Below are 22071 nucleotides of genomic sequence, written 5' to 3' on the forward strand. Positions count from 1 at the left end.
CCCCGATTGCTGTGCACACTCCATCCCTCTGCTGCGTCGGCGGATGTGGAGGCATCCCTCGGGAAGCTGCAGAGGTGCTGCAGATGCGTTCAGAGCTTCTGCAGGGACAAAGAAACACGCTTCAGTGTCCTGGGGGGGGCAAAAGCAGAGCTGCTGTGCTGCAACCATGTGGCTTGAAACGTCTCCAGGTGACCAGATACTGATGAAATACGGTATCAGGAAATTCGTAGGTAAAGATCGGCGTAAGACCGTGTGGAAGGAGAAGATACTTATTTACAAAATATATGAATAACTTGATTTTTCCTGTTTCTTTCATAGATTTCATTCATTTACGCTCACCTGGTACTCACAGGTACAGAGATGTCCGCGTTCAGGCGGTCCGGCCAGGACCACTGATGGGCAGCGCACAGGCAAAGGGACATCAGCTTTCGAGTTCTCTTTTCACCCCTCGGGTTTTTCCCAGCTGATGGCTACAAACTCATTTTTGGACAGATCTTTTGTGTCACTTAGGGGTTGCTGATCTCAGCATCAGCCTCCATAGGATGTTTTGGAGCTCTGGAGACATCTCCCATGAGTTTGATCCAAATCTCAGTGGAGTCAATGGGAAAAAACACCCCACTCGATACTCAGCTTGAAGCGTGGATTCTTTTCCGCGTGAACCCCACAGTTGCAGCGAGCAGTACTGCTCCCTTGGCTCCTGCATCACACGGACCCGGCGTTGCCGGGTCAGCGAAGGGCCGAGGTCTGCCCAAGCTCGCAGCACGGTGGGGAGAAGGGGCTGTTTCATCCCTCGTGTGTAGGACGGTGCAGCCTGCCTTAACTATCCCACAGGCAATTTAAATTTGCAGCACTGCTTTCCTCCCGTGTTTGTAACTGGTGCCTTATTGCAGGTAAGAGATTTTTTGGGGCAGAAAGGGGCGTTGGGACCGTGCCGGCAGTGCCTGTGCAGCGCCGTATCGCGTCCGTGTAACCTTGTGCCGAGTCCTTCGCTTGTGTCCGGCTAAATCCTTTTGCGGGCTGCGATTGGAATTCAAAGAGATCTTGACCTCTGGGAGAAACAGCCTGACATAAATGAGAAGCAGGTCAGGAGAGGTGAGGGCAGGGTATGACACGGAGGCAGGACCCCTCGGCGGTCCCGGTGCGGATGGGAACAGCTGGTGCAGGAGCAATTCTGCGGTGAATCACAAGTCGTATGTAAGTAAGGTTGTTTCATTATTAAAAAAAAAAAAGTTTAACCAGTAAAACCACTCAAAAAATGCTTTTGGGCGAGTAATGTACTGAGATGTAGAGGGGTTTGACACCTGAGATGTGACATCCTTCCACGTTAGTAAAGCCTCAGGTAGAGTTTTTTATTCAGGTTTTGGCTTTGTACTTCAGCGTAGCTGCGGACCAGAGAAAGTCCTGAGGACACCCGTTAGAGAGGTCAGGAGTGCAGAAGACATGGTTCTTGCGGAAAGCTGGGAAGTATTGAATGGTATTGGACAGGGAGCAGAGCGCCACAGAGAAATGGGTAATTGTTCTTGCATATATGAAATGTAAGGGTCCGCTGGGATGCTTCAACCCGTTGTAGTCACAGTCAAGAGGAGCAAGACTTGGAGGTTGAGAGTTAAAAATGTACTAAGTGCTTTGCTGGAGCAAGTCCGGGGGATATTGTGAATCTCTGGAGGTGCCAGCAGGATATCTCCACGGTCCCTCTCTTTGAAACTAGGAAAGAAATAAGTCATTACCATTCATTCGCTGCATTGATTTTCTGTCTGCAGTGACCTTGGTGCTGCTTGCTTTTCTTTATGCTCCCCGGGGCACAGGTGGGATCGAGCAATTACAGCTTTAATAAGAGGTGCCTGGGTGTATGCGTGATGACGTTTGGTTCGTGTTATCCTGATGGCTTCTGCTCATCCTCAGTCATTAACCTGCTACCCTCTCTCCTCCCCGCCGTGCTCGCGGGCCTTTATCCCGTGTCGGGATCCAGCTCTTGGAATCTTATCCCGTGTTGGACCTTGCGTGTCTTTGCAAGCGAGACCCAGTAACCCGTTGGTGGGCTGGAAGCCTGTGACACGTGTGCACAGCTGGCGGTTGGAGGTCAAAAGCGTCATCTCTTGACGGCAGAGGCTAATACGGGACCCCTGACCCTGCCCTGCCCGGCTGCGAACCGCCGCCTGGGGGGAGCTTGCAGGGACACGAGAGGAGGCTCCGCGGGGACGTCACCGAGGTTGATGGGAACAGCCCCGTCGTTCGAGGCAGGTCAGGATTTGATCCGACAGAGCAGAGGGAGCATCGAGTGAAGCCAAGAGTCGCCCCTTTTTAACTGCCTTAGCTTTGCTCTCAGCGGAGAAAACCCAACGTGACAGCCTCGAGGCGATCCTTTTCCCCGCCCTCCTCCGGGCTGAGTTTTCTCTTGGCTGGAACGTTAGTTATTTTTTTTTTGGTAATGCAATATTTAATTATTACTTAATATAAACATTTTATGAACTGTTACAAGGGGTGAATTATTTATGGGAGGGGAAGGAGCGCTTTTCCTGAGCCTTTCTGCTCTGTCGGTTGCAATAACTATCAATCTGGGAGCGTGTTTAAAACATGCATGCTCTGCCTGGGAGACAAGAACAGTGCCTTGTCCTCTCATCTCATCTCTCAGTTAAGTACCTGCTTAATACATTTGTCCCTACCATGTTTTATTTCTCGATTAAGCTTGGAACAGCTCCAAAAGCAAGAAGTATTTGCCGATTGTCTCGTTTCCAAACGCATATTATTTACCCAGTAGATACAAATGGCTCAGAGAGGCTGTAAACTTTTGCTCCGCGCACAAAAGTGCTTAGTAATAACAAATCCTCCTTCCAGTTCTTTGCAGAACAGTTATAAAACTGGTGCTTTTAATTTTTAGTCCCCAAATTTACTGCCTGGCAGCTGCTGCTTTTTTTTTTTTTTTTTTTTTTTTTTTTTTTTTTTTGGCTCTAGGGAGGGGATTGCAGCGTGCACTTCTGTGCGCTGGCAGCGGGGTTTGGCTTTTGGCAGGTAGGTCTGCGATTGTGGGCGCTTGCAGAGAGCGTGCAGTGGCGGGGGCTGTTTTTATGTTCAGTCCTACATGAACAATATCCTTTTTGGGACCCGGCTTTCCATGACCCAGATGTATTTTTAAGGCTGTCTTAGCCAAGCGGACACAAGCCCGGGCAGCTCTGGGAGCTGCAGGGCCCCGTTACGGTGGCACTGCCCCCTGGGCCGGGTGCGTCTGGGACGCGTGAGCATCGATGCGGCGCCGTGTCAAAAGCGAGGGGCCTGTTTGCAACCTGCTCCAGGTGCTCTGAGCTGGGTCTGGAGCTGCCAAAAGACCTCAGGGTGTCAGACCCCTGGGCAGCAGCCTCCCGTTGGCTTCCAAAACCGCGTCAATGCACGATGCTCCCAAAAATGGGAACGGTCTCTTGAGTCTCTCAGGTGTTTCTGGGTTTTTTTTGGTCCCAGCCTGTGCAGCTCTTTGGGCTTTGTTTTCTGCACGCAGCGTTTCGCAATCCCCTTTGCTGGCACAGGCAGCCGTGCGCGTACCCTGGGATTTTCTTTCATCTCTTCTTGGTTTTAGCTCCCCAGCGCACGTTGCACACAGGCTCCTTGCTTCTGGAAACAGAAAACCACGTCTCTACTCCGCTTTCTCCCCCAAAGGGAGTAAACCCGACACGTTGCACGCCGGTTATTGCTGTGTACCGTGCCTTTCGGTCCCAGACGCCCCGATTTCGGGGCTCCTGTCAGCCTCACACCTCTCCTTTGGAGCAGAGCACCGGCCTTGGTAGCGCAGGGCCGTCATCACGCGCGTGTGGACGGTGCGTTTCCCCGATCGTTTCAGTGTGCTCGCAGCGATGCTCTTGATGAAGCCCCGCGGGGGGCCTCTGGACGGCAGCACCTTTGATGTAAAGACACGACCCATTTTGCCTGTACTTTGCTTTCAGGGCTTTCCACTCCTTGCAAACACTGGAGAAGCCCTTGAAAACAGCCAGTTAATTATAAAATAACCTTCTTCCAGAACCCGCTTTCTCACCATTTTCCATATGAAGCTTTCCAACAATCCTCCTTACTATCTTTTATTTCATGGCAGCTTCCATGTGGATGGCGTGGTACCAGCAGTGACCAGTAATTGCTTCGTTTGCTCACATCAGTCCTTGTTTTACCTAATTAGGAGGAGATTTCACGATACAGCCATCTGCTCCAGCGCCTCATGTTGCCTCTTTCCCAGACTCCCCCGAGACGGCTTTGATGGTCCCAGTATTTACCGATTCGGTATCACGGGACTAATCCAGTTGTTGGGGAGCTGGAGTCGGTGAGTCCTGCCCGTTACATCGCTATCGATGCACAAGTGATGCTGATGTTTCCCAAGCTTACAGAGGTGGGGTGGGGAAACGGAGGGTGTTTTCTATGCTAATTTTCTCATTTCCTACAATTCATCTACTTTTGGGCCTCCTTCAGGCTGGGGTAGCTTCTAAAGAGAGATGGGTTAACTGGAAGTGGCGTGGACTTGAGTATTACACTGTTGAAAGCGATGTACTTTAATGGACCCGATTCTGCTCCCCATTACACCCGTGCGGCCCTGGTGGCTTGTGGTGCTGTGTTTTATGGTTCCCTAAAAAGATGCATGGGCACATTAAGTTTTGTCCTCTTCCCAAAGAAGCCTTCCTGCCTCCCAGTTCTCCCACACTGTCCCCCTAAGCTGTCTGCCTCTCTGCTCTGCCCGGTTTATTTTTTCCATGGTGCTTTTAAAGCAGCCTTCTGCACAGCACCCAGGGCAATTTCAGTGTAATTTCCCCATGTTTCCTCCCCAGTAGTTCTGCATATGTCGTGCAAACTCTGGAGCAGGAGCTCTGCATCTCGCCGTCCCCACCACAAATCAAATTCACATCTGGGTTTTGCGGCCCTTGAAGTAAGACAGTATTAAGGGTAAAGATTGGGGGTTGGGGGGGCGGAAATCCGACTCAGCCTTTATTGCTCTTCCTTAGCTCAGTAATCCTCTATCTTAAGATCCTTGCTCAAGCCTCAGCTCTCTTCTTTCATCTACTTAGTTCACACCCAGCTCTGTTATGGTTCTTCCAGCTAAAAAGAGCTACAACCTCTTACCTTCAACTAAAGAAATGTTCAGCGGGTGCGTTGCACGGGAAGGCGTAAAGTGGGAAGCAGAATTCAGCCCTCGGTCAAAGCCACGAACTGGCACGTCACGTTTGCGTGCTAAAAAATACTTTAGATTTATTATATATGTAAAATCTTGTAAAGAAGTAGCACAAGCTCAAATACATACACACATAGACACAGCAGAGGCAGGTGATGGGACCAAATGTAGGTTAATCTGCATTCATCCGCGTTCTGTGTTCCATTATTCGAGGCTGTGTGCTTGTCACACTGCATATGTCGTGAGTAGCACGTCTCCCTATGCCTGACTTCACCTGCTTGTGTTACACGCTTGGGACACAGTGCAAGTGCAGCTCATCAAGCTGCAGAACCATTTGCGGTGAAATATTCATCATGTTGGATCTGGTAGCCCAGCTGATGGGTTCAAGGGATTTCTGCTGGAGTAGTTCTTGCAAAAAGTATCTGCACTGGTCAGTGGGAAACCACAACCCTGTGTGTGGCGGGGATGTGACTCGCCGACGTGCCTTGTGGATGGCTGGTGTGTGAAGTGTCGTGGATTTGGATTCTCTTTCCTTTTCTGAGGATAAGATACTATGCACCCGAAGTATGTATATGTAAGGCATTTGGATTGTATGTTATTTTCTATATTTTCACTTTGTAGACTAAAATAGGATAAAGTTGGGTGTCTTTGGAGCCTGAGCGTATGCGTGTGCTTTGCTTTCCCAGCCGGTACTTTAGCTTGGAGGCTCTGAGCTGTTGAAGTGTAAGATCACTTAGGAGATACCTGGTTGCTCCAACACCCAGGTTTCAGTGTTCCAACAGAAAATAGGCGGCCATCCTGGTTGTTTGGCCTCTAAGCTGAGCTGCAGGCTTCCCTCTCCTGCGGGCACGTAGTGGTGGGAGCAGCAGCCGAGGCTGCGACCTTGCGCGGGTGCCTCCATCAGCTCTGCAGGACTGTTGAAGGTGCAGGGGGGTGCTGCCAGGAGACGGCAGGGTTGGACCATGTACTTACCTGCCGTGGGCAGCGTGTGCGGAAGCAACACGCGGTAGTCAGGATTTCCTTTGCACTGGACTTCCAGTGGCACGTTACTGCTCCAGCCCAGTGCAAGGCAAAGCATATTCTGGGCACCGAATTTGCAGCGGGGCTTGGTTTACTGCCCTCCTACTTAGTGGTCACGGTCCTTCTTCCTCAGTGCCTCCTCCATGAATGTTCATGGGGATCCCGATCCATGATCTCCCTTTTCCTGGCATTTGCCTTGTGGCCTTCTTGAGTGTGTAAACCTTTTGAAACCAAGTGGCTAGGTCTGCCCTCAAAGCACACAGCAGGGCTGCTTTCATGTATTAACTGACACTCAGGCTGTGACTAACTAGTTTCTTTGTTTTTCGTGTGTACAATTAAGTTTTGGGACACCTGGTGCCCAGTCAGCATATTAAGGATGCTCAGATACAGTCATACAGTAGCTACTGCAGTGAGGAGCAAGTAGCAATGCCCTAAATGATCAATGCAGTGGCAAAACTATAGCTGCTATTTAAGTTTCACTGTCTTCCTCCTTTAGCCCCTTTACTGCTGGATCTGTTTCTGCTCCCGTGCCAGGATGAGCAATTACACTGTCATGCAGACCAGAAACAAAATCAAAGAGCGACACTAATTTTGAGCTGCATTGGAAGCGCAGAAAGCAGGGAAGTAATGATTCCCTGAAGGGAGCAGAAAAATACAGCCGGTCGAATCGCATTGCTGTGACAGAAGAGCTATTGCATGTCAAACAGCCGTGTCCTGACCTTCCTCCGGAGAGAGCCATCCCTCTGCATCCGTGGTTTGGAGGGTAGTTGAACAAATTCAGACAAAATCTTACCTGGCGTCCCCAGCACGACTGATCTCCGCCTTTTGCCTCAAGGGCAAACCTTGCGGTTCCTGTGCAGCTGAACTGCAGTGGCACTAAAGCATCCCCAGGCTGGAGAAGGGCCAGGATCTGGGGAACAGGAGCTGGCCATGAGCTCAAGAGGCTTCACACCAGAGCTTCCAGGAAAGTCGGGGCAGGAGGGTTTCCCCGGCAGTCCCTGCCCAGCCCTACGAGGGGCCTGTGAGCAGCGATTTGGACCAGGGCTGTGGTCAGCAGTGCTGGTCAGTGAGATGCACCGTCCTTCATCCCCTTGGGCGGCAGCTCTTCGGCTCTGTAACCCTCTGGCCTGCCGTTGCTGAAAGGTGATGCCTTTGGGTTCCCTTCTCGTCCTGCTGCTGGATCTCTAGGGTGGTCTGGTCATACTGTGTGAAATGCGATTGCTTCGTTTGACCTAAAAAGCTTCCTTTTCCCCCAGCCTTATGTAGCACATCTTGCTGCACCAGATTCCCCTCTTACAAGTCAGGTCATGGATTCACGTACAGTTTTTGCAGTGTGGTCCACCAAGCTCGGGTTCGGGAAGGCGTTTATGCCCCTGTTTACACGTAAGGAGCAGCCAGGAGCTGTGCATGTGCTGAAGCGTTCTGCTGAACTGAAAATAACGCCCTTTTTAATTTCGCCTCTTGTTTGTGTGCTCGGGCCCATGAAACGAGGTGCTGAGAACATCCCTCCCCCAAGAACCCCACTGGAGCCGAAGGCTCTCGAGGCCGCCAGCCGAGCGCAGCTCCAGCGTGCTGTTTTGTGTGGGGGTGGGCAGGGGCAGGCAGGCTTTAGCTGGAGACGGACCCGGCATGCAGCGTCGCCGCAGGCAGCTGCCCGTTTCTCTGCATCCCATCGGATATTTGAATGAATTCGTCGCGCTCAGCACGAACTGCGCTGGAAAACCCTTGCACTTGAAGAAGAGCAGAATTTACAACGTTGTCTTTGCAAGTTCTTCCACTTTTCCGAACATGAAGGTTTCTTCTCGAGAAAGTCCCCCTACCTCTGGGACCTTAATGGATGAACCTAGTTGATCCGTGTGCCCATACCTTGATGTGACAGTGCAGTTGTGCATGTTGCCTTGCAAGGGAGCCAGAGATGTGATGCTCTTTGGCCCAACAAACTCTCACGGGAGCACTTTGGCTCTCCTCGCCCCGTTCAGGTTTTCTGCAGCCCGTCCAGATCTGCGTGGGGCAGCGCTTTCCCCAATCCTGGTCTTGCTGAGGCGCCCTGTCGATAAAGATGCTTTTGTGTCAGAGCATCCATGAGCTGCTTTGATTGTTTAACCTTGTGGCAAATTTTAGCCATTCTGCCCATTTGGAGGACAAGAGGGGTGAAACACTGCTCTTGCTCCAGCCAACTGGAGAAGAGACAGGCCATTAAATGGGACGTTAGCAGAGCTTCGACCTGGCCCTGACCCATTTTCCAGGAGTGAACGTGACATGTACAGATGCGTTGTTTCTGTAAGTATGCTCAGACATGTCAGGCTGTGATCACCCTGGGAGCTTTCCTGTCAGGCTGCATTGTCTGGCTTCATTGGTGAGACCAACATTGAATTCACCAACTTTACAGGCTTGAGCACGTATGAAGGTAGCACAGCAGCTTCTGCATGGAATGTCCAACACGTGTCCCTTCGTCAACAGGACCCATAAGCTTAGTGTTATAAGGGAAAATTCAAGGGAAATTTAAAGAGGTATAAACTGGCAAATCTCCATGGGGTTGTGACTCACACCAGAAGGGTTCCTGGGGTCTCACTGCCATTTGGTTTAACCTCTCTTCAGATCTCCGCTTGGACCTTTCACAGAATCACAGAATGTCAGGGGTTGGAAGGGACCTTGAAAGACCATCCAGCCCAACCCCCTGCCAGAGCAGGACCACCCAGAGCAGGTCACACAGAAACGTGTCCAGGCGGGTTTGAATGTCTCCAGGGAAGGAGACCCCACCACCTCTCTGGGCAGCCTGTGCCAGGGCTCTGCCTTTCCTTGGTTTCTGGCATTTCTGCAGTGGAACCTGCCAGTGTTATCCTCCTCAGAGTCCACGCTTTTCCCTTTGGTGAGTATTTAGGCACCAGGAGGTAGGGAGGGCCTTGGGCTGCTGGGCTGGAGCAGATGCTGATGGATATCCTTTATCTGGCTCAGACTGTGCTTTCCCCATGGCTGGGTGAGCTCAGGGACTTGGGTGAACGCTGCAGGCTGAAGAGCGGAGCTGAGGTGAAGGTAGCAGTGGAAGGAAGGAGTTGATCATGGGGGTGCTGGTGTTTACCCTGCGGTCTACAAAGTGGACTTTGGGTGTCAAAGGTGCCCAGATGTGCCCCCTACTCTGAGTGTAGGGATTTATCTCGCCCTTTCCTGTCACACATGGACCTCTCCATGCCGCTCAGTATCCCAGTGGCTATCCTACATGGATGGTCCTCAGCTCTCCTCTTTCTCGGAGAGATGAGCAGTGGCAGGGCTGTTGCTCTTGGGGTTACTCTTCCACAGCTACGTTGCTTTCGTAGCTCCTTGGCCCTCTGCGGTGTTCACCGTCACCTTCAGTCACGTGTTTGTGACATTGTAGACATGACGGCATGTGCGATAATTCTGCCCTCGTGGAAGGCCGTGCTCCACGGCCCTCAGGCGGTGCAGTATCCATGATTTGTGGGCTGCTGACTCAAGCAGCTTTTATAAATGGGTCGCAGCATGGTTCCACTCTGCCAAATTACTTGAATTCGTCCTTTTCAGGACATTAATCGTGTCTTGCTCATAGCCTGCCTCAGCTGGTGCTGGAGTTGCCTTGTTGAAGGCTCAGCACTTTCCTCCTCTTCAGTGCCAGTGCTGTACTTGATGGGCACTAACCGGGGATGCCCATGGATACTGGTCCTTCCCCATTGGGGCACTAACCGGGGATGCCCACGGATACTGGTCCTTCCCCATCTGGGCACTAACCGGGGATGCCCACGGATACTGGTCCTTCCCCATCGGGGCACTAACCGGGGATGCCCATGGATACTGGTCCTTCCCCATCCTGCTCACACCCCATTGTGCATTGTCCAAGTTTCAAATTCCCGCATTAATATGTCACGTTGTTTTAGTCTTTGTGCACAATTAGATGTTGGCTCGTCCAAACTGACTCGCTCTGTGTGTGTGCCTATATGTGTGCGTGTGCGTGTCTAAGGGGTTGATTATTAATGTTTGGGGGGAGATAATCTCGGGCACCAGGAGCTTCATTATACCATTCACATAGTCTCAGTGCAGCTTTACAGTAAATTATTGTGTACAAGATAATGGCGTGGGCGTAGGAGGATAAAGCTGTCATTAAGCATCCCCGTAGGAGCTGGGGACAGGGCGCTTGGTGCGGCAGGCAGTGAGGGGGTAGTTCTTGCACTGGCGGTGGCAAATTGTGTGTGTTGACAAGACCGTTGCAGTAGGAGTCGGTTGGAAATGACCTTTCAACCAAAGGGGCTGAGGTGTGAGGTGGGGTGAGATGTTGGAAGCCAGTGTCCCGGGGTCCAGGGGACATACCGTGTTGCAGTGACACGTCAGGCTGTCAGGAGCAGCAAGGAATCATCCGGGTCCAGGATTTTAGACTTATTTCTCTGGGAGGCAAGAACACATTGTGCCGTTTACTATTGCACAAGAGACCACAGCATGGGGCAGCGTTCCTTTATTGCTGGAAAGGTGTTAGGAGTCATGTTTGGGCTCTTGCAGAACACTAACCCTTGATCAGGCTTCTCTTTAAACCTCATTGTGTTTGCAGGGGGATACACAGGCTGTTTGTATTGAGTCCAAATGGATTTTTTTCTGCTCACGTTAGAAAAGAGAACAGCTTGAGGATCGAAACATGTGCAATGCTCCTCATATGAACAGTCCTCTGTGAGCAGGATTTGCTCACAGCCCAGCTACTCCAATATCTTCTGGCTGATCATGGGCAGGACCAGACAACTGGAGGGAGGTTGGAAGAAATTCCTACGGTGTGGAATAGCTCCTGCTTCAGCCCATAGTTTGTAAAAGGCAGCTAAATGCTCAAGGGAGGTGTTATTATCTCAAGGATGTGTTGCTGAAATTCCCTTTGATACCTGTGAATATTCTCAATATCCATCTAAACGGCCATTGCTTAATTAAATCTCATTAAATGCTGGACTTCAGTGACCTCCTTTGGCATTGAGTTCCAAAGTTCGACCAGGCATTATCATTGATTTTGGGTTTCCCACTGTTTCGTTTCACTGAACATCTCTCTTTCTGCATTAAGAGGGAAAAGGGAGCTGGAGAGTATCTGGGAGCGCGATATACTCTATTCTAGAAAGGCAGAATAGTTGGAAAATCCCAGACAAATTTGCTACTTAGTTTGGCCAAAATGTGTATATTTTTAATTGCTCTTTTGTTTAGAGGTGTATTAAAGAGAAACGTGATGTTCTGAAACACTCCTTGTGAAGCAGTTTGATGTTTTGCTTCGTAGTCCTTTCATGTTGTCCTGAGTAGAATAAGGAAAAAATGGGATGGAAAAGAATTAAAGAAACTGAAATTTAACTTTTAATTTTAGAATGAATGAAACATTTCAGGTCAAACATCCTGTAAAGAATTTTCTTTTTTCCAGTGAAAAATCTGAATATTTTTCATTTTTGTTTGAGCTGTCATTTTCCAGATTAAGCTGGAAATATCCCTTCTGTGCAGGACTCCGGCATGAGGTTCCTGGTCTCCCTTTTCTGCACCATTCGTTATTTCATACGTGCACATCGGGATGAGGGAATTGGACCGGCTCTACTGGTGCCAGGAGAACTGCTGTCAGCACAATACGTTTAACATCCTGTGCTGGTTCTGAACAAACATAACCTCTCCTTGAAGTCCTTCAAAGTAGGTGGGAGCTTTGAAGTGGTTAAACCTGGCCCCATCTCCTGCTCCTTCCCGCTCTTGGCTTTGCTCTGGCATCAACAGAGGAAGGCAGTCGGTGCCTACGTGAGTGTTGGTGAGCATCTCCGGAGACGGCTGCGTGCCGCAGCTTGGAGCTCACATCAACCCCCTGTCCCCTGGCTGGGGTGGAGGAGGGTGTTCAGGTCACCTTCACCTGCAACCAGCAATCCTCAGCCAAGGGAAAAACGCAATTAAATTAAAATAACCAGGGTGGATGAAGCCCTGTGCAAGAGCAGAGTGTGGTATGTGGAGAGCAGCTCTTGGCTTTAATGGATAAGGATCAGGCCACCACCTCCCTGGCTACTGTCATCTGACAAGAAGATCTGCTGCCTATTAATTTGCAAGACGTCTGCCCCATCCTGTGCAGCCCTGTGTTCTCATCGGGTCTGTAGAGAGCTAAACTCCCTTATTCTTCACTGGGAATTTTTCCTGTTGGACTTGGCTCAGGAAAGGTCATCTGATGCCTCATATACTCCTTTTTGCTGAGTTTCATTTCGGTTTCCATTTCAGGTCAGCACTGGGTTCCTGATGGATTCTGGTTATTCTTTGTAAGGCTGGGACCAGAGCTCAGCAGAAAATGAGGAGACCTGTAATTTGCTGCTCTTTCAGTTCGACCCCTCCGTTTCATGCCAAGATAGCAATTCTCAAAATCTGCCTCAGCAAAATTAAGAGCCATGAAAATCCCTTAGGTAAAGAATTACAGAGCTGGACTGGGTTTTGCCTATTGGGTATATCCGTACTGGTGCTAGTCCATGCTCGTGGCTCGTCCTTGCAGCGTGAGCAAAGGCTCTTGCTCAGGTTCTAGGTGAGCTCTGAGGCTGAGCTCTTGTAGGATGGGGCCTGGCACGCTCCTGAAATACTTTCAGAGCTAATTTTGAGTGGAGCGGTCTGCGGTGGTCCAGGCACCGCTATGCCCCGTTGTTCTCAAAGCAGGAAAACCCCAACATTTTTCAAGGCTCGTTTCAGATTGCAGCCAGAATTTGTAACTTTTGGGCACCTTCCCCCAAAGTGGCCCTGTTAAACAGTAATGAGAGGGGTCTGAGAGCTGCAGGGGCTTTCTCCAACCAAGGGTTAGTTTTAGTGTTACAGGAGCGACTGCTATGACCTTAGAGAACAGGTATTTTTACTAGTCACAAAATACCAAAAAAAATCAACTCTAAGCTGCTGCTTTCCCTCTCACTTCCTTGCTGCATATAGAGGGTATATAAATGCATAAAGCAACATCTCTGAGGGACATAAATATCCTGGAGCATCAGGCCAGTTCCAGATCGCACGGTGCAAGTGCCTTAAGAGGGTGTAGCCGTGCCGCGCGCTGTTCGGACAACACGAGCTCGTGGTGACGTAGGACCGTATCAGACAGACACATTTGATGGAAGGTCACCAGGCCTGGAAGCGGGATTTAGGTCACCTTCCTGAGCTGTCCCCCTCGTCCCTACAATCAATGGAGATGCAGACCCCAAGCAGGACACCTGCGTCCTCGTTCGTGCTTTGCATTAGTAAATTCATCGTGCCTGGCACTGAGATGAGTGATCCGGGCTGTGAAGTTGCTCGCACGCTCCTGCCTGCATTTGTGGCCCAGGGTAACCAGTACTTTTCCAAGCAGTTGTTGGGCTGGGTTCGGGAGCTGGCATATTCCAAGGGCAGTTCCCAACGTGCTGTTTTCCACTCACTCGTCTGTGGTGGAGATGGAGAGATTGAGGAATTTGTACTTCTGTGCTAATTAACCGTGGTAAGCTGAGTTTCTGGGCACTGACGCAACCAGCACGGAATAGCCTGTGTCTATTCTAGTAACACCTTTTTTTTTTTACAGTTCGTGTGTTGCCTGAAGATCAAAAACAGGCACTGAGATCAGCTTGCTGCACCCCAGGTGTAGCTGTAGTAAATGGTCTGAGTTTCTCTCCTCCTTCCACTGCCTCTGCAAGCTCTGGGTAGCAGATACGCAGCGTTGGGCACACTGGGTGCTTGAGTGTGGTCACAGCAGGGAGCAGCCGGTCCGTCCTGGGTGTGGTGGGACTCCGTACGAACGTGGCCCGTGCTCTCTCTCATGCGTGAAGGGGCTGGCTCTAGTGTAACAGCTGGTGATGTGAAACCACGCACATTTGCCTGGAAAGGATTTAGAACAGAATCGCAGAATGGGTTGGGTTGAAGGGACCTCTCAAGGCCATCTAATCCAGCCCCCCTGCAGGGAGCAGGGACACCTTCAGCTGGATCAGGGTGCTCAGAGCCCCATCCAACCCTGAGTGTTTCCAGGGATGGGGCTTCTACCACCTCTCCGGGCACCCTGTTATTTTGGATGTGCTCTGAATCCATATGATGTACGTGGTATTCACAGCTTCTTCGCCAACACTGTAAAATACTTCAAGATCAATAGCCTTCTGTCCTCCGCTTCCAGCGAAGATCGTGGCTGAGCTGTTTCAGAGCTGGTGCCCATCGCGCATCAGGCATCCATCCACCTAAGAACGGCTGTTGGTCCATCCTTTGCCTGCAAAGCCAGGCCCACCTTGGGAGACGCGGAGCGGTCAAGGGTCCTGTCGCCAAGTACAGCGGAGCTGAGCGCTCACACAGTTGTTACATCTGCATTAGGACCAGCAAAGCAGGGATGGAGAACAGCAGAGGAGTTTGTGCTGGTTTTTAACAGGCAGATGAGGCTGGCTGTTGCACTAACAGCCCCGCTCTAGGGCGTGATCTTTTGCTGTAGTGTTTCAGCAGCTGGCCCGTGGGAGCGCAGAGATGCATTCCCTGCCAGCCCGCAGGTAGCACAGGGCTCTCGTCCCCCTTTTTCCCCGCCTCATGTGTCTGCCTCGTCTGCGGAGATCACAGGCTTTTCAGGGAGCAGCCCGGCTCTTTCTGCCTGTTTGCATAATGCAGCACCTAACGAGGTTGCCGGGCACTATGGTAACAAATACGATCGTGCTGCTTCAGAGCTCACCTCCAGACAAACTAGCACTGGATGAGCAGCAGGATGAGTAAATCCTGGTTTGTGTTCCGTCTTTGAAGTCCAGCCCCTGCTGCACGTTACTGCAGCCTCCATCCTTGGTCTCTGGTTCTGTAGAGGCAAGCTGTGCTTCGGTTTGCTGGTTGGCCTCGTGGTCCACGTGGGCTGGTTGTTCAGCTGACCTTAGAATGGGTGAGAAAATGAATTTTACCTGACTTTCCTTCAGCTGAAGAACACCATTTGGATGTTCCTCCCGTGCCCACTCACTGATTTTGAGGGAAGGTGGTGTGATGTTCACCTCTGAGGTTTCTTACCTCTGCTGCAGATAGGACAGAAAATAGCTAATGGGTTCAGAACTTGCTAGGGAGGGGTCTGAGTGACAGAGGACATGGGCAGAGAGAAGTAGTGCATGATTTTATTTCCTTTGGAAAACAGTTGAAAATGTATAGTCTGCTTTGGAACGAAAGTGGATCCTAGGAAGAAGCCTCTTCTGAGGAGCTTGGGTTGAGCGTTGAGTTTGTCAGTAATGTATTCGCACCTTTAATCCAGTTCTTCAAAGATGTTTCCTCTTCCTTTCTCTCAACTCTTCATGCAGGAGGAATGTTTTAACGATGGACTGCAGAGAAATGTCTGTGGACAAATGGGTGACGTTCACTGAACAGGAAAGAACAGGACACAAATGAGCCCGTTGGTGTATTGCTCATTCAGTGCCACAGTTTCATGAAAAATAGCACCCTTCGAACAGGCAGCATCCCTGCGCCTTCAGCAGCGTTATCCAAGCCCAAGAAGGGCTGAAGGGTAAAAGAGGGGGAGGGAAGTGAAGAAACACAGGGAAAAGAAAAAGTAGGTGTAGCTGGAATCAACCGTAAGAAAGGCTGGAGAGTTGTCGATGGGATTTGGCTCAGAGACTGACACACCTACATTTTGGGGTGCGTGTGTGAGTGTCTTCACGTACGCTAGGTGTTTGTGTTCCCCTCAGTGGAGATCTGGTCGGTCCGCAGAGCCCAAAGAGGCAACCAGCTCATCCTAAAGCAGTCGCCTGTCTTTGGCATAAGGAGGGGCTCTCCAGGCTACGTGGGCTGTTGGCCAGTCCGCATTGAGTACCGCAAGGACACAGTCACCCTGCACGTCCCGTGGGACCTTAACGTGGGGGTCTTAGGAGGAGAGACGCCCCCAGGAGCGCAGCCAACCGTTATCTTTATAGAGGAAGGTTTTTTCTGTCTTTGCAGTGGGACTATGTGAATGGGAAATGTCGCACTGGGCGGGCGGGGAGCTGCACTGATCCTGCACGTGAAGGGATCGTTTGCTGCTGGTCCCTGGGGACATCAGGTGAACTTCTGCAGCCTAGCCTCCCTGTCTGAGCGGGTCCTCTGATGAATGGTGAAGTGACTGTGCTTGTCCATACTGAAGCTTTCCTGAGCCCCTGACCTCAGTCCAACTGCTTCTCTTCATAAAAGCACAAACGGAGCATTTCCATGACTGTTTGTCCAATTTGGTTGAAGCTGATCGGGATGTTCAGAGCTATTACGGGGAGGGATTGACCGGCAGATACATGGTGCCCTCACACGGGGCTTATTTCCCTGATAAACCAGGCTGGAAACCAGTAACGCAACCCAAAGGTGGCTGAGTGGAACAGAGCAAGAGGGAACAGGGTCTGCAACTTGGAGGTGCCATTGCCTCAGAGGTCCTGATTTCCATGGAACATTCACCCCTTTGTGGAGGGCTTGTATCACCACTGTTAGGAGAGCTCCTGGCTTGCGCTGGAGTCTTAAGTCTAAACACTGCCTGCGACCGTGTCTGAGCACAGCCTCCATCCCCATTCTCAGATGAATGGCAAGTTTTAGAGAGAAAATGAAGTGGTTCACTTCAAAACTGGAAAGATGTTGGTGCTCTGTTGGGAAGAACTACAAAATGCGAGAGAAGGGGTCTGTGGATGGGAACCAGAATGTGTCCAGCAGATGCTAGAAATCTTTGAAGTGTGTTTGGGTTTTTTTTCCTCCAAAAAGTTGCAGCTTTGTCCAAAAGAAATGAAAGATGGTGTTATTTTTTGTGGTAACTCAGGAATTCACCGTCAGCTGATAAAGAGAAACCATAGCTCACGATACCTGATAAACTGAGCGTTTCCTACTCTGCTTGAGTTTACATGTAAGACAGTTTTATCTTAAACTGTTCCTTTACAGAATTAACAAAACTGTTGTGCGTTATTTGCTGTAATATGGGTGAAATGATGCAGTTCACTACTTACAGGCATGGGTGAGGGGTGTCTGTAGGCAATCTTGGCTCTTTACACTTCTGAATCACCCAGCTTGCGTGCCTGCAGGGAAGTGTGCTGAGAAGTGTGTGTCCTGTGTTTTGTTGCAGAACAAGAATTTTGAATTTCCTTTCTAAATACTATTTTCCAGCCTGGTTGCAAGAGCCAGGAGCTGCTTGCAGGTAGCTTCAGTGCAGAGGTGAAGCTGTAGAGACAAAAAAGCATCTGTTTTCAAAGAGAGCATCGCAGTTAACGTCTGAGGCCGGATTTGCAGAGGGCACCTGGCCGTTGCCACACAACTAGCAGGTTGTCTGGTGCCCAGGGCTCTCTGATTTTAACAGACCAAATTTCATTTGAACTTCTAATGGGTCAGTGGGTTTTGGACGAGGTGAAAGAGGAGCTGTTGGGAGCCAGTTTCTTTGTAAACCTGGCTGGCTGGAGGCAAAAGCCCTTCCAAATAGACCTTGTTGAGCAATGGGGGATTCCATTCCCACACTACCACTACTATTCTGTTGGTTTCTTTCCTGAACCCATTTCTCTTTTGATCTTCAGAAACGAGTTCAGACCCTGGGTAGACGTCAAGCCCGTGAAAGCTATAAAAGCGAAGGCCCAGTACAAGCCGCCAGAGGAGAAAATGATCCATGAAACCAGTTACAGTGCTCAATTCAAGGGGGAAACCAGTAAGCCTGCTCCGGCCGACAACAAATTCCTGGAGCGCAGAAGGATACGCACTCTCTACAGCGAACCCTACAAAGAACCACCAAAGGTGAGAACCGCGGCAGAAGGGACCCAGGGCCATCGCTGCTCCTGGTGGGACGTGTCCAAGACAGTAAGGCTGGGCTGTTGTTCCCCTTATGTGGCACCTTCATTTCCGATCAGCGGGTGCATCTGGTGATCCACCATGGAGATGGTGGTGGATGAAAAGCCGGACGTGAGCCGGCAATGTGCGCTGGCAGCCCAGAAAGCCAACTGTGCCCTGGGCGGCATCCAAAGCAGCGTGGCCAGCAGGGCGAGGGAGGGGATTCTGCCCCTCTGCTCTGCTCTGGTGAGAACCCACCTGCTGGAGCGGGTCCAGAGGAGGCCACGAAGATGCTCAGGGGGCTGGAGCAGCTCCCTGTGAGGACAGGCTGGGAGTTGCGGGTGTTCAGCCTGGAGAAGAGAAGGCTCCGGGGAGACCTTAGAGCGGCTTCCAGTGATGAAAGGGGCTGCAGGAGAGGTGGGGAGGGACTCTTTACCAGGAGGTGTGGTGATAGGATGAGGAGTAATGGTTTTAAACTAAAAGATGGCAGTTTTAGACTAGATATAAAGAACAAATTTTTTACACTGAGGGTGGTGAGACCCTGGCCCAGGTTGCCCAGAGCAGCCGTGGCTGCCCCCTCCCTGGCAGGGCTCAAGGCCAGGCTGGATGGGGCTGGGAGCAACCTGGTCTGGTGGGAGGTGTCCCTGCCCAGGGCAGGGGGTTGGACTAGAGGGTCTTTAAGGTCCCTTCCAACCCAAACCCTTCTGTGATTCGGTGGGCACTAGTACAGGTTGATGCACTTTGGAGACAATAGAGCCCTACGTCAGACCGTAAAGAAGTGAGGGTCGGGTGCAGATGAAGGGGATTTTGTGTTGTCATTTCCCATGGGATTATCCAGACAGCCTTCTCTTGCTCCCTCCAAAACTATAGGCACCCCACGTGACGCTTTTATCCCAGGATCAACACGATAAGAGCCAGATCTTCGCCTGCAATTAAGTCAGAGCACTCCACAGATTTTGACAATAAGCACTTTTGGCTTTGATCAGATCGAGGACGTGTGCTGGGAAGGGCAGCAGCAGATCTGCATATAAAAGGAGTCAGTCTGTGCAGTTTAAATCCTAGTACCTTGAGTCCTTCCCAGAGTTTATAATGGCTTAGGTTTGTGAGGTCTTGGAGGGATGGCTGGGCCAGCATGGAGGAGCCGGAGGCTTCTGTTCCTCCTTAATTTTGAAGCTGTCCTTCGCATTTCGGGGGCTGTAGACACGGGTGCATGCAGGACACTGTTGTGGACCTTGCTGAGGTGCCAATCAGCGTCCTGCACCGCAGCGATCACCAAGTGATTTTCCTCTGTTGTGGCAGTCTGAGGAGTCACGTCCTGCAAGAGAGGTGGGGGTTTGTAGCAGCCTCTTTGTCCTGAGCATCATTTCTCTGCTTCAAATCCAGAGAGAGACAATCCCCTGCGGGCTTGTGAAGCCCCTCCTGAAGTCAGAGAAAGATGGAGGAATCGATAAAATGACTGATAATATTCCCTCTCCTATTTACCCTGCTGTGTCCTGAGCGGGGTACAACGGGCTCTGCTGGCTCCAGGGGCACTGTGACTTCAGGGCACCAACGCTGTGAAAGGAGTTGGCCATTTGCAGCTCAGCATGCTCCCAGCTGCTCCCCTCCCTTCCTGGTAGCGCATAGCTGAGTAGATAACTGACATTCAGACCGTTTCTGATCTAAATCCTGTTTTCCACCTGTCCTTGTGTCTTTCTCTCTCTCTCTCTCTCTCTCTGTCTCCATCTCCGTGTTGTCGTTTCGCACGTTGCCCTCCATGCAGGTGGAAAAGCCTAGCGTAAAGCCTTCCAAACCAAAAAAGACCACAACAAGCCATAAACCCCTGAAAAAGGCCAAAGACAAGCAGATTGCATCTGGCCGGGCTGCCAAGAAAAAGAGCGCCGAGACCTCCAACACAGCAAAGCCAGAGGACAAGGAGAAAAGTAAAGAGATGAACAATAAACTGGCTGAGGCAAAAGAGTAAATGTCACTGCACTTTCCTTTCTTTCTCATTTTTTTTTCCTTTTCTTTCTTTCTTTCTTCCTTTCTTCCTTTTTTTTTTCTTTGATTAAATAAAGGCCACAAAATTAATTAGAGGCTTCTAATCTGCTTTTTGTTCTGATTGTATTAGAAGCTTTTCTGTTTTATTTCCAAGGAGGATTAGGAAATCCTTGTTCTGAGGTCAGGTTGTTCTGCTTTGCCTGCACAACATGGCTCTGCACAGAGTGAGGGACGTGGGAATGCACAAGCAGGGTCGTAGGAGATGAAGGTGATGGTTCAACCGTGATTGCGTCCCCACAGCCTGTCCTTTTCCTCAGGCTTGGTCCTTCAGCGCTTTGAAGGCGTGGAATGCCCGCTGAGCCATGGAGGGGCTGTGGTTTCATCCGTGAGGTCCTTTTGGGGTTGGCCGTTGTTCGGTCATCTCCCACTGGTGTCAGCAGGTGAAAGGTTTTGGAGGCAGAGAGGATCAGAAGTTCATTCGTGGTGCCGTGGATCTGCTATAAATCCACCAGAATCAGTGGTGTGGCCAAGAGCGGTTTCCCCTGGTGACACTGGTGGGATTTTTGCTCCAAGAAACCATGGGAAGGGAGATCCCATGCAAATAGAGGGCCAGATCCCCGCCCAGGGTAGCTGGGGGGATGGTCTAGCTGCATCAAGGCAGCTTTGCCCATCAACACCACTTGAATCCCTTGATTGAGAAAAAGAAAAGGAGTGAGGGAAGTGGAGAGCAGCGAAGACTTCCCAAGCTTGTGGCAGCTCAGACTAGGTTATCAGCAGGCTGTTCTTCCCTATTGTTTCCCCTAGGTTATGGATCTTTTTAGTTATTCCTGGTTTGTTGTGAATCTTGGTCTGCTTTCTTCACTTCTGGGGTGCCAGTAGACAGAGCTAGATTTCAGGAAGAGGTTTAGTTTGCAGTTGTGACCTTCCAAGGGGTAGAAAGAGTTACCACGGTTGACTAGAGCTGTCAGCCCCCGTTGTTTTGACTCTACCAGCTGTTGGGGCTCATGTTGGGCTTGTAGGCATCCTAAGAGGGCCATAAACCAGTTGCTGGGATGCCCAGACTCCCTCCAAGCAAGATCTCAGGGTTTCAGTCCTATTTACTGCGCTCTTACTCTAGGAAATCCCCATGCCCAGCAAGACCAGTTTGGAAGCTGTAAACACAGGCAGGACTATTTGTCAGCCAGTATGAACTGGCCCAACCAGACTGGCACTGCATACCCCAGAATCTGAGTCGTTGAGTCAATGAGAGCTGGGAAGGGTACGGTCCCAATCCAAATTTACGTGCCTAACTGCGGGGTTGGGTCCTTTAAGGATTAGTCTTGCTCCCACCAGACTGAGCTGTTAAACTCTGCTGTAGCAGAGCGGCTGCAAGTCAAGGTGCAGGGTTCTTCCCGATTCCTGCAGCTCAGTATTTCCATCCCGACACGCAGTCCAGCTTGAAACTTTCAGAGAACAATTGGGAAGAACGAAGAGAGAGAGATGGGAAGTAGGGCAGGGAGGTGGGGTAAGAGGAGAGTTATCAGAACTGTGTTGCTGTAGAGGTGTTCGAATGAGGAAAGTCTCGCTGCTAGGATATTTTAGAGATGTGAAACTATCTAACAGAGAACAAGGGGTGGGCCGGGAGGGTGAGGAGGTCCCATTTTTGGGGGTCTCACCCCATCAGAATTGGATCTTTTGGAAACAAATTAGTGGTGGAGAGAAGGTTTCCAGAGAGGAGGAAAGCTCTGTGGTATACAGATAGTGACATTTGCTGGCCTTAGTAATGAATAAATGCCAAGTTCAGTGTGTTGTGTGATGTGTCCTGTTTGCCTTGCGCTAACAGCCTAAACCTTTGAGTATAAGTAAGTGTAGTGTTCTGAATTCAGTGGTGTATTTCCAAGCTTAGCTGTGTTAGAACTGTGTGCTATGAGCTAGTCAGGTTGTGTATGTGGAAAATATATATTCATATATAGAAATATATATATATATTTAAACCTCCGATGTTTAGGAGGAAACCAGGGAAATCCTCCAGGAAGTAAAACTGTGGAAATCTTTGCGAATGTAGTGCATTTTTTTGATGTGCATGCTCCATGGAGACGCTGACCTGTCCATATTGACCATTGCTTTTCTGAGTGCTCAGAAGCCCCTGCAGCACTGCTCAAGTGCAAAGCTCAGCTCTGTCCCCAGAGCAGCTCGGCGGAAGGCTTGCGTTGAGCTGGTGGAGAGGAGTGCTGCTCACAGCTCTTCCCGCCCTGTCGCGCGAG

At 50.5% G+C, this 22071-nt stretch overlaps 1 protein-coding gene across 1 annotated transcript in view; it reads left to right on the forward strand.

Annotated features, from left to right (window-relative positions):
* MAP6 (microtubule associated protein 6) overlaps positions 1–19811 on the forward strand; it is a 32071-nt gene extending 12260 nt beyond the window's left edge. The window contains exons 2-3 of the mRNA XM_086481586.1: positions 17602–17815; positions 19611–19811. Coding sequence (XP_086337712.1) covers positions 17602–17815; positions 19611–19811 — 415 coding nt within the window. The remainder of the gene's footprint in view (positions 1–17601; positions 17816–19610) is intronic.
* Positions 19812–22071: the final 2260 nt, after the last annotated feature.

This window comes from Leptosomus discolor, chromosome 1 (assembly GCF_034619465.1).
Source record: "Leptosomus discolor isolate bLepDis1 chromosome 1, bLepDis1.hap2, whole genome shotgun sequence".
NCBI lineage: Eukaryota > Metazoa > Chordata > Aves > Leptosomiformes > Leptosomidae > Leptosomus > Leptosomus discolor.